Genomic DNA, 11,925 nt, shown 5'->3' on the forward strand with positions numbered 1-11,925 from the left:
CTGTAATACTCCGCCGCGCTCAGCTCTACGCCCAGTAAATCACCCTGTAATACTCCACCACGCTCAGCTTTGGGTCCAGTAAATCGCCCTGTAATTGCTCGCCGCGCTCAGCTCTGGGTCCAGTAAATCACCCTGTAATACTCCGCCGCGCTCAGCTCTACGCCCAGTATTTCTCATTGTAAATGCTCGCCACGCTCCGCTCTGGGTCCAGTAAATTGCCCTGTAATACTCCGCCGCGCTCAGCTCTGGGTCCAGTATTACTGATTGTAATTGCTTGCCGCGCTTAGCTCGACATCCAGTAAATCACCCAGTAATACTCCGCCACACTTAGATCCAGGCCTAGTCAGGTAGAACTCATCAATGCAGAGCACACTGTGCCTGGGCTAGATGCCTCAATAGCGCTAGAGCTAGCTTGCTACAATCGTTTGTGCTGCTGGAGAAGCCTGTGGGAAATTCCTCCATAAACAGTTACAATGCTGTGCTGACAAGCGCTCAAGGTCACTCAAATGGCAGACTTGGAATTGTTCACTCAAGGGAAGGTGCGCGGCGGCAACGGGAATAGATTTCATATATGAACTACACAGTACTAGTCATTGCGAAGGTGTTTGGACAAATCTGTACGATCCATCCCAGATGGCCGCTTGCCATTGTGCACCTCCATTATGCTGCGGAGAACCCAAAGCACATCGTCGATCGCATCATGGACGTCCTTCAAGGGCATGCTTCCCTCACGCTCAGAAATGGCATGCAGCCACCAAGCTAGGCACATCACAATGAGGAAGAAGCCGCACCCTCCGCCACGCCAAAGACTCTCCCATGCAGACGTGTCATCTGGGAGCACGCGCGCAAGCGGCCATGGGGACACAGGATCACGGCGGCAGGGCGGTTGCAGAGAGGCCCACCAGTTTCGCCATCTTGCGGAAAAGACGTCGAGGTCGAGAGTGTTCACCGGTAACTTCTCATAGTCCCGGCCGTCCTTCATCCACATACTCACCTCTTCAGGTCGCAACGCAGTCGGCAAGCGGTTCTGTGAGTTCTGCTGTGCCATCAGTATACGGAAGGGAAAGATTAGGCCGGGATGACTTACGCGGCTGTCAGGATACCCCATGTGTATCTCGAAGGCTTGCCAAGTATTTACCAGTTCCTCCCATGTCTTCCCACCGTTCTCGAGCACCTCGAAGTAGCTGAGTGCGTCACAAACCCACTCTGGTGCACTCTCATCCATCAAGACGAAGTTGAACTCCGTGACAGATGGCGTCGACGTGGGTGCGGGTGTGGGTGCGGGTGTGGGCGCGGGTGCGGACGTCTGTGCGGGTGCGGTAGGGCCCAGCACGAGTGACCCGCGGATGTACCCGTCATCCGTACCCACGGGTTTTCAAAATCCAAAGGTCATACCTGCATCCTTACGGGTATGTTCCCACGGATTACCCATACCTGTGGGTATGCTATTCGGGTACCCGTGGGTGTATGCAGCCTGCAGGTTACTCATGTGACACCCTCATGTTGTAGGCACGAACCGTGGGATTCTAATGATATGTCACACGAGTTTTTCCGATCAAAACTGAGTGTGCTAGAGGCGAAATAAACATGCCCAAATCCGGAAGTATAGGCTGTCTTTTGCGCTCAGTTGCCCGAGATGCCCGAGTAAGCGCTCATTTGAGCGCAAAAGACAGCCTATACTTCCGGATTTGGGCATGTTTATTTCGCCTCTAGCACACTCAGTTTTGATCGGAAAAATTTGTGTGACATATCATTAGAATCCCACGGTTCGTGCCTACAACATGAGGGTGTTACCTGGGTAATCTGCAGGCTGCATAAACCCACGGGTATCCGAATATCATACCCACAGGTATGGGTAATCCGTGGGAACATACCCGTAAGGATGCGGGTATGAGCTTTGGATTTTGAAAACCCGTGGGTACGGATAACGGGTACATCCGCGGGTCACTCGTGCTGGGCCCTAGCTGGGCCCTAGGGTGCGGTCACTGGGGCAGGTGCAGACGTGGGTGCGGGTGCGGGTGCGGACGTGGGTGCGGGTGCGGGTGCGGACGTGAGTGCGGACATGGGTACGGGTGCAGGTGCGGACGCCGGGGCAGGTGCGGACGCCGGGGCAGGTGCGGACGCCGGGGCAGGTGCAGACGTGGGTGCGGGCTGCATCTGACCGTCGCGCATACCGTGCTGAGGCAACTGGGGCATCATACTGACCTGTCATGCAGGCTGATTGGCCTGGAGGTCGGGAGGGATGTTGCCAGACATCGACTGGTTCATCGCGCCGGCGAGGATACCGGGAGGCAGCTGTGCGCTGTCCATGCCTCGTGGATGTGGCGTTGTCTCTGAGCTCGAAGTCGTTGGAGCTGGCGTGGGCTCGTGAGACGTCGTCTCGGACTCGGGGGTAGCCTGGCGTGATGTGGTTGATGCGACTCCGGGCTCGCGCGAGGGCGTTGAGAGCGAACGAGGTGAGGCTGCACCATCCACACCGGGACTGGGTGCTGGCGCGTGCTCGGATTGCTGGGCAGGCGGGCCCTGCGCAGCCTCTGTCGAGGTAGTCGTAGTGTCGGATGGTGTGGTTGTAGAGGAGAGCGCAGCCTGCGCGGCAGCAGCCCGCGTCTTGACGGACTTGGAAGCGTTTACAGCACCGGCCTTGGGACGTGGCCGGCGCTTCCCGCGCGACTGGGCTGCCTTTTTCGTCACATTGACTGCTTCCTGCAGGCCAGAGCTCTGGAGAAGCTCTTGGTTCCTCTTGATCTGCGCTTGTCTCGCCTTTTCGTAGTCCAACGCATCGCCTGGCACCGCGTTCGACAACTGCACCCTGGAATCATCCGACTTCGAACTCGACACTGAAGCCGCCTGGGACGGCTCTTCCGGAGGACTCGAGCTTGTCGACGCCGGAGTCGGGTTCTGCGAGGAGGTAGAGGGTGGAGATGTGGTCGAAGATGGGACGTTCTCGGGAGTCTGGGATGGGGATAAGGATGCAGATGCGGATGCGGATGGGTCGGATGGGCTTTTGCTCGTGGAGGTGCGAAGGTAAGCCTCATGTAGCCTATGCGGTGTCTCCGGAGCTAGAGGGACATGTTGGGTATGTGTTGCATGTGCACAGATCGTTCAGCGAAGTGTACGTACCATAACAGCTAATGACAAATTCATTGAAACTCTCCTTGAAGCCTTCCCATTTTGTGGACGACTCCGGGAGCATGTTTCCGAGGTTCACCGTCTCGCCTTGATGAAAACTAAGACGGCGGTATCAGTCTCAACTTCCCGTCGTATAGCATGGAGGATAATCAACTCACGCAAGAGTTGTGATAGCCCCAGTGTCCGGACGTGGACCTCCCATAACAACAGTAACTTTCCATCCAATCTGGCGTTCGAGGGCAGCCACGATATCGCGGAATTTATTTGGTAAGGCATCGATTCGCCTACATGAGAACAAATGTTAATGATTGGTGAACTTAGGGAACAAGCTCATGACCGATTCCATGACATACTCCTGGATCGTACGTGCCCTCTTCGCCATCTCATCCTCAGAAATGTTCACCCCGTCGTCCATGAACATCTCAAGCCCAGTATCCTGCACTGTTGAACGCGCTTCCTCGACCTTGTCCTGGACCTCCTGAGGCTCCTTCGCAAGGAGCGCCTTCGCCTCGTCAGCCATAAACGCGAGCCAAGGACGAAGAGCCTCCCTGCCCTCCATCACGTTCTTCTTGTGCGTCTCATAGCCCTCCCGGATGACCGGAAGCATGCGGTCGTTGTAAAGCGTGATGTATGCCTGGTACGCATGGCGCTTCGGGGTACGCTTCGGGGTGCTGAGATCGAGAACCTCCGTCGGCTTCTTCGTCGACTTCAGTTTCCCGAAGCGACGGTTCCACATCCACCAATAGATTTGCTGGAGGATGACCAGGATGGTGAGTACGCTGTGCTCCACGGAAATTTTTCGAACGCTCACGTACATCCTTGCGCTTCGCTACAGAGATTTGCTCGGCATGCCCGTTCTCGTCCGTCTTCAGAGGAGTGAACAGCACATCCGCGTCTTCCTTGCCCGAGGGAACGGTGACGTCAGGGTAGAATGAGCGGAAGAACTCGCTCTGGAGAGCGGTGATGAAGACCGAGGTCTTCTCGGCAGCGCGGGCCTCTTGGAAGCCACTGAGGCGCGCCTCCAGCCATTCCGCCTCTTCTTTCGCGGTCCACGTAGGGCGACCCATATCTAGCGGTGAAGACGGAGGGTGTCGACGGAGGAGTATTGCGTGGTAGGCAGACGATTGACAGGCCTTTGCAATGGCAGGTGGTTGAAGAAGAGTAGCGGTGAGGTGCGCTCGCGTACAGTGCACTCGTCGCAGAAGGCGAGAGCTCCCGAATTCGGGTTACTACGGGAGTCTTGTAGTATATTGTAAAAGGAGACCACAGGCTCCGATCACCTGACTCACGTCCTCGATCGCATGCGCGATCGCAGGCCCTCCATCAAGGTCAGTTCATGAGATCCACCCCGGCTCTGACTTAATTCTACCACTGACATTCCAACTACCACTCCAACAGTTAAATATGTCGAGTCCAGGTGATGGTGACTGGCCGCTGTCCGATCTCAGCCACCACGCGATCGACGATCGCGTGCTCTCCCGCTGCCCAGGACAGTAGCTTCGTGACCAGCACGTACATCACCTCGGGGTTCCCGCCCATTTGCACGACCGGCTTCCCGATGTCCGACGCGTCCTCTAGCAACTTCACCGGCCGCACGACCGCTCCCCGACTCCATCCGCCAGTCCAGGTGCGACGACCGTCTCGGTGACGGTCACCGTGACCGCCGCTGCCACTCTCAAGAATATGAACCATCCTGCGAGTCCGAGAGTGGATGCTCAGCATGGCCAACTTCTCTAAAACCAGATGAAGAAGTTCCTCACCCTGAACGCTGGTCTCCTCTCCGGCATGTGCTCTGATGTTCAGTGTTCACTGTACGTTAGACGAGCTCCGCGTCTGCCACGACTTCATGAACTTCACTCACAACGACTTGGCGGACGAGTTCGAGACAGCCAGTACTCGCGGCCTTGCGGAGTGCGTCATGAACACGCTGTACTGCTCGCCGCCGCCTGAGCTGGATCCTCTGGCATATTCCGAGCCGCCTCACCTTCCTCTTCTGAGGTTTGTACGACTCTCTATCCGGGCTGCAAGTCAGTGTACGCATCAGAGTCGGGTCACAATGTGCGTACATATAACCAGTTCATGATCATTGGACATTCAACTGACCATCATGATCTACAGAACATTCGCATGTGCATGCCACCAACCGAACTTCATGGACAACGCTGCGCGAGCGACAGACACTGTGAGCAGAACTTGTCCAAAAGTAAGTCCTTTCGTGTCATCCGTGCTCCACTGCCTTCTAACAATCATTTCAGGGAACAAGACTTTGCCAACTACCTTCCTTTGTACGACTACCGCGACGCGATCCTCCTCGCAATCAGCATGGCCCAGCCCGGCCGCCTCCACTCGCTCTTTTCTCCTTCGAGTCGCTCCTGTCCTCGGCGGACGCTGATGGGTAGTACTTACCGTTGCGCGCGTACCACCGCCTCCTACATATCCTAAGGCCGCGACCACATCGTCTGACACCCTCAGTCCTCCTCCGCATTACTCCCGAAGTCTTGCGCATGCGTCGTCGACCAGAACAAGTCGGAGACAAGCAGGAAGGATGGTGAAAGCTCCAGAGCCAGCCACCAGCGAGTCAGGAAACGACACGTCGCCCTCGACGTCAGCCAAGAGCCTCAACAAGGTGGGAAAGCTGTCCGCACCGTCCGCGGCGACCCACTCGACGCCGCAGCGCAACCCGACGATGTTGCAGATCAGCTGCAGGCCAGCGCTTAGCTGCGCCATGCCGCACTCGACGCGGTACCGCGTTCTGCCTCCTCCTCCCTTTCCTTTCGACTTCAAACATATTTTCGCACCTGCGCGACACCTTCAGGACTCGTACGATACCATTAGTTTAGCATCTATGTACCCCAGCATTGGCACACAACTCTACCCAACTCCCTCTTCCACTTTACGCGCCCTTGTGATCGCGCCTCGCGCATGTCAAGCGATTAGCGTTCAATACTCTTGTATGATTTTCCTCCATTTCAGTTCGTTCTATGCTTTCTCGTCCTTAGCAACCTCGCCGCAGACTGGCTACGTCACTCTCTACGACTCTCCTGTATATATCTGCTAGCTATCTGCTGGAATACCACAAGTTTTGAAGCCCCCTTTGACCTCGATATCGACTTCGACTTCGACCTAGACGACTTCCGATCTCTTCGCAAACCCTTGCTTTCGATCCTCGTCATTCACTTCTCGATCCTAGCACTTCATATCCGCCTTTACAAGCCCTCGAGTGACCTGGAATTTTGACTCTCACTTCCAACAGATACTTATCCAGGACCGTTGTGCTCCAAGACAGAACGTAACCGCGTGCTGCCCGATCTCAGCTGCCACCTCGCGATCGACGATCGCATACTACATTCCGTCTCACTCCAACCAGCCTCCCTGTTACCAGCGCGTCCATCGCCTCCGGGATCCCGCCCGTTTACACGACCGGCTCCCCGACTCCGTCTGCCAGTTCAGGCACCGTGACGACTGTCTTGGTGGCCATCACCGTCACCGCCCTCTGCCACCGCAAGAATATGGCATCGTCCCGCGATTCTGAGGAGCAGCGGTTGCTCAGCATGGCAAACTTCTCCCGAAAGGCAACCAAGAAGTTCTTCCCCGCCCTGAACGCTGGTCTCCTCTCCGGCATGTGCTATATTGGCTACGCACTCTTTGGTGAGCTCTGCATCTGCCACGACTTCATGAACTTCCTGTTCACTCCCGACGACTGGACAGATGTGTTCGACGCGACCGGTACTCGCGGCCTTGCAGGATGCGCTATGAATACGTCGTACTGGCCGTCACCGCGGGGTCCTTTGGCACATCCGCCGCCTCACCCTCTTCGTCTCAAGGTCACACCGTGCGTACACAACCCGCCGTCCATCTGCACGGGACGTTCGACTGACCATAATCTACAGAACTTCCGCATATGCATGCCACCAACCCAACTTCACAAGCGAGTCCGGACGCTGTGAACGGCATGCAAGCCACAGCGCCGCGACTCGAGCGGCATGAAGTCAGCTCTCTCCAGGCAGTAAGTCGCCACCCTTCGCCCAGCCGCGAGCTCACAATAATATTATCGTGTTCATAGGCACCTCCGTCTCACTCCAACTAGCCTCCCTGTGACCAGCGCGTTCATCGCTCCGAGATCCCGCCCGTTTGCAGGACCGGCTCCCCGACTTCGTCTGCCAGTTCAGACCGACGGCCGCGATCTCGGTGATTGTCACCATGTCTCGAGAGTTCATAACAGAGTTCCCAATGGCAGGGGTGTATTCGTGTATTCTAATGACTCATTCACCTTGTAGCAAGTGTTTCGTTGTATGTCTTGTATGCCTTGTATGTCGAATATCACTCCGAGTCCTCAAAACAAAAGTCTTGTTCCTGGCAATCCGAGACGCACATCTGTCACCTGAAGTCTGAAATTTGATTCCATCTGTAGTATACCGCTAGCAAAAATTATTGGGCGAATCTGCGTGTGGTCTCATAATGATTCAGACTCTGTACGTACTAGTAGTGAATGTCACTGGCAGACGCCGTAAGTCGGTCTACAGTGCAGCGTCTCAGCGCCTTTTGTTCTCCGACTCCTCAACTCAGATTGTGACCTCCCGCTCATCGACCTCGACCTGTGTACTATGAGAGCGAATCATAAACAAAAAGGAACAGCAGTGCCGAAGAAATCAAAGCGGCGGCGAGTCCAGTTCAAAGAGATCGCAGCATCGCACGATCTACGAGTTTCCGAGCCCGAGTCGAGTGCGGCCGCGTCTGGCAGCAGCGCCGCCGTCCCTCTAGTCACTATCGAGACTCACGACTTCCGGACTGACGACTCTGGGCGCACATCAACAAAATCCGGCCGCGTTGATGTTGCCGTGAACCCCCTCGAGACTACAGTCCTTCTGGCTCCCCACTCTGACCACCTGAATGCCGATGAAGTCGCATCCCTTCTCGAGGACTTGCCTGTGACCGGTGCAGAAGGGCTCGAGACTGCCGCTACAGTACCAAAAGGCGCAGAGCGATCTCATAAAATGAGGAGAGAGCGTCATGATCTTCGCGCCGCTGTGCGTATTGGATAATTCATGATCATTTATGACGAGACTGACAGAACAAATGACAGAACCGTTTGCGAAAGTGGCTGCCGGCGTGCCAAGACTTCTTGGATGAGTTGCTCTGTTTTGAGGGCTGCGACGAACTGATCGACGAAGGAGAACTCACCTGTCAAGCATGCAATCAGCGCGACGCGGTCATACGTTGCCAGGACTGCTTGCGGCGTCCCATCCAGTGCAAGGAGTGCGCGATTCAAGAGCATGTGAATGATCCATTGCATCGCTTACAGGTATGTACACTCAATGATTGTGTATTCATGACTGGCGACGCCGACTCTCGCCTGCTCCAGGTCTGGGATGGAGAGAAGTTCGCTCGCACATCACTGGAGAACCTCGGCATGAAGATACAACTTGGTCATAGCAGCGGCTTGTGTGCTCACCCATCGTCAATCCCCTGGAGGATAACTATCTGCGACTCAACGGGAATCTTCACTCACCGCGTCCATTTCTGCAAGTGTCCAGATGAGAACGGCAAGCCGACTCCGGATTGGCGACAGTTCATGCGCCTGGGATGGTTTCCTGCGACCATGGACAAACCCGCGACCGTCTTCACATTCCGGATGCTCCACACGTTCCAGGAGCTCAACTTCCAAGGAAAGACGAACCTTCATGACTTTTGGAAGACCATCGAGCACATAACTGACAATTCAGGCGGGGTTGACGTGCCGGTAAGTGACATACACTCGACCGTCTTGGGCTTATAGCCATCTTGACATATTTCTCACTGCGGATCTCTTCGCAGAATCGATACCAACAATTCTGTCACGTGTTCCGGATATGGCGCCATCTTGTCATGCTCAAGAGATTCGGACGCGGGCACGATCCAGCCGGTGCAGGTGCAACGCAAGCCGGCGAGCTTGTACTGGACTGCGCGGCCTGTCCGCATCCTGAGAAGAACCTCCCGGACGACTGGGAGAAGGCTCCGCCACACCGAAGGTATGCTCTCATAGTAATAGAACTTCATGGTCTGCGTCGTGACAATCCTGTTCAGATGGTTGTATACATTGTACCTTATGATTGATGCAAACTTCCGGGCACGCTGCAAGGACTGCGGTATCGACGATATCCATCTGGCTCCAGGCTGGTCGCACTATGTCGAGGACGCTGCCTATCAAACACACGTTGCGGCGCTCCGCAACAAAGACAAGGAAGTAAGTATTTGTTCCGCCATGCTGGCAACAAATCCTCACGTAAATCTGTTCGCTGGGTCTAGGAGAACACCTGCTCGGCAGAGCACAACACGATCCTAAAAGCGAACCTCCGCAAGGAGGGTTATATCGCTTCTGGGATAGGTGCTGTGTTATGCGCGCGGCACGCACTTGTTCGGAAGAACGGCGCTGGTGACCTGGATCTCGGCGAAGGGTATGTCTTGTTTCTGACTTTGTGCTGTCAATACTGACGTCAGTATGACTTTAGCTATGCCAACATGGACTATCTCATTTTTTCTACGCTGATCGGCATCCTCCTCCTGGCCCTCTTGCTATCCTACGACATCGCGTGCCAATGGAGCAAGCGGTTCTTCACGCGGATGCGAGAGAATTTCCCCCCGACCATGCAGATTGATTGGACAAGAGTGAAGGACATCTGATTCATGATCCCGAAGCACCACTACCGTGTGCATGGTGGTGAGCCGCATTCACGATGGTCGCTCAACTTTCTGCGGTGGGTCGGGCGTACGTATGGCGAGGGTATTGAGTCACAGTGGTCGCACATCAATCTGTTGGCCCTCAGCATGCGAGAGATGGGCCTCGGCATGCGTCATGAAACATATGACGATCACTGGGGGGCCTGGAACTGGCAGAAGACCACTTCATTCGGTATGTCCTATGGTTCTTATGCTACAATGCGCCACTGACCCGGACACTCTACTCTGTGCGCGGCCACAGGAATAACTCTTCTCCGCGCCCTCGACGAGGCCTGCGAGATGAGCATCAAGCAGCGCAAGGTTTATCAAGATTATACAGCAAACATACCCGCGGAGACGATCGACGAATGGGACACCATGCTGAAGGCTTGGCATGCGGATCCCGACCAGCCCGATCCCTTCCAGGAGCCAACAATAGGTACCGTCTCATGTCCGGGTGTACTTCATCGCCGCTGACTATACACAGACATATCATTGGCCGCAGTGAAGCTGCAGCTCAACGAGGAAGAGGCAGTCGAGGCTGCGGCAGGGAGACTGCCATCTCACGATGATGTCACTCCCGGAGTCCTTTTGCAGGTCGGTCTCGAACTTGAAGAAAAGCAGTAAGTAATTGCTTCTCACTCATTAGTGACGAGTCATGACTAAATCGCATCCCATAGACGTGCTCTCCGTCTGCGGGCAAGGACACAACGCAGCTTGTCCGAGCTTGCACAGCACCAGCAGAAGCGGAATGCACTGTGGCGGCGGATCGAGCTGTGGCAAGCTGGCCAGGATTACCACATGCCGATGGTCGCGGAGCTCCGCTCGAGCACATCCTCTGACTCAGTCAACACCCCGATCAAGGCCGAAGATGTCCCACTATGGCTTCCCTCTGCTCTCCCGGCCACATTTCCCCTCACTGAGTCGCTATTGGCCCTGCGCGACAAAGAGAGGCGTCTCAGAATTGCGCAGATGGCTGACTCCCTGGCCGGCATTCGTCATGTTCGCCGGGTACTCGCTGCGATCTCGGAATTCACCCGGATGAACGTCTCCGGTCTTGGTCAGCGTTCAGTCACCCGTAATCAGACACTCTACGCTCGCTTCATGGACAAGCAGAAGCGATGCACTGCCCGATATTGAGCCGCGCGGGTGGCTATGGAGAGTCTCGACCCTGATGGGAGCTGGACGCACACATACCGGCCTCTCCTGGATGAAGATCTACGGGGACCACGCAGAGAACAGGACGAGGTTGTTCCCAGTGAAGGTCGCTATGTTCCGAGCTGGATCTGGCTGACACCAGCTAGTTCCGGGACCCCCCGCGATGGGAACGAGGCGGCATCAGATGAGGAGTTTGTTGAGACCATGCGCGCAGAATGGGCACGCTGCAAGTCCCGCGCGGATCGTTGGGACGAGGAAAAGAGGCTGCTGCTGGAAGAGATGCGCCGTGTGATCGCATATTTCGAGTGGAAGGTGCGATGGTGGCGGTCACAGGCTACACAACGGACAGGATGCCATGCTCGACTACGACGTGGGCTATCCATCTATGCACATAAGGAGGCTGCGATCTGGGAAGCATTGGCGGGACGGACTGCTTCGTTCTGGGTCCACAAGTTGGAGGAGCTTGGGCCACTTCCAGGCTGGATCGTCCCTTATCAGCATCTCGCGCGTAAGGTGCGATCAAGGTTCCGTCAGGAGGCTGACTTTGATCCTGCAGATTTTCAGGGTGCTGCAGATGTAGCAGATGAATTTGCTGATCTCTCTAGTGATAGTGACAATGATATGTAGTCTTTGACTAGAACATATACCTGCAATACCTCCCAAGCTGTCCAAGTCAATAACTAGGAACTATTCTATCATGGCCAGAGTGCGGCAAGCAAGCACAGCGGAGTATTACAGGGCGATTTACTGGACCCAGAGCTGAGCGCGGCGAGCATTTACAATGAGAAATACTGGGCGTAGAGCTGAGCACGGCGGAGTATTACAGGGCGATTTACTGGACCCAGAGCTGAGCACGGCGGAGTATTACAGGGCGATTTACTGGGTCCAGAGCTGAGCGTGGCGGAGTATTACAGGGCGATTTACTGGGTCCAGAGCTGAGCG

The 11,925-nt window shown here is 55.6% G+C and overlaps 3 protein-coding genes across 3 annotated transcripts in view; 1 reads left to right on the forward strand and 2 right to left on the reverse strand.

Moving 5' to 3' along the window:
• Window positions 1-586: 586 nt before the first annotated feature.
• Window positions 587-1,225, reverse strand: L226DRAFT_474072 (uncharacterized protein; the record flags this gene model as incomplete). The annotated part of the gene is made up of 2 exons (XM_067676556.1): window positions 587-1,027; window positions 1,088-1,225. 2 exons carry the CDS (start codon window positions 1,223-1,225, stop codon window positions 587-589), a joined length of 579 nt encoding a protein of 192 aa, XP_067528594.1.
• Window positions 1,226-2,149: 924 nt separating this feature from the next.
• Window positions 2,150-4,821, reverse strand: L226DRAFT_603200 (uncharacterized protein; the record flags this gene model as incomplete). Its single annotated transcript, XM_067685694.1, is given in 9 exon segments — window positions 2,150-3,059; window positions 3,121-3,227; window positions 3,288-3,413; window positions 3,483-3,880; window positions 3,945-4,262; window positions 4,316-4,358; window positions 4,419-4,447; window positions 4,506-4,626; window positions 4,646-4,821. 9 exon segments carry the CDS (start codon window positions 4,819-4,821, stop codon window positions 2,209-2,211), a joined length of 2,169 nt encoding a protein of 722 aa, XP_067528595.1. The 3' UTR covers window positions 2,150-2,208.
• Window positions 4,822-8,458: 3,637 nt separating this feature from the next.
• L226DRAFT_548691 (uncharacterized protein) overlaps window positions 8,459-11,925 on the forward strand; it is a gene marked incomplete at both ends in the record, with an annotated part of 3,762 nt that continues 295 nt past the window's right edge. The window contains 12 exons of the mRNA XM_067682620.1: window positions 8,459-8,573; window positions 8,664-8,869; window positions 8,944-9,137; window positions 9,248-9,254; window positions 9,415-9,563; window positions 9,618-9,774; window positions 9,805-9,958; window positions 10,088-10,264; window positions 10,313-10,448; window positions 10,506-10,903; window positions 10,967-11,178; window positions 11,317-11,507. Coding sequence (XP_067528596.1) covers window positions 8,459-8,573; window positions 8,664-8,869; window positions 8,944-9,137; window positions 9,248-9,254; window positions 9,415-9,563; window positions 9,618-9,774; window positions 9,805-9,958; window positions 10,088-10,264; window positions 10,313-10,448; window positions 10,506-10,903; window positions 10,967-11,178; window positions 11,317-11,507 — 2,096 coding nt within the window. The remainder of the gene's footprint in view (window positions 8,574-8,663; window positions 8,870-8,943; window positions 9,138-9,247; window positions 9,255-9,414; window positions 9,564-9,617; window positions 9,775-9,804; window positions 9,959-10,087; window positions 10,265-10,312; window positions 10,449-10,505; window positions 10,904-10,966; window positions 11,179-11,316; window positions 11,508-11,925) is intronic.

This window comes from Lentinus tigrinus, assembly GCF_003813185.1.
Source record: "Lentinus tigrinus ALCF2SS1-7 unplaced genomic scaffold L226scaffold_77, whole genome shotgun sequence".
Taxonomy (NCBI): Eukaryota; Fungi; Basidiomycota; class Agaricomycetes; order Polyporales; family Polyporaceae; genus Lentinus; species Lentinus tigrinus.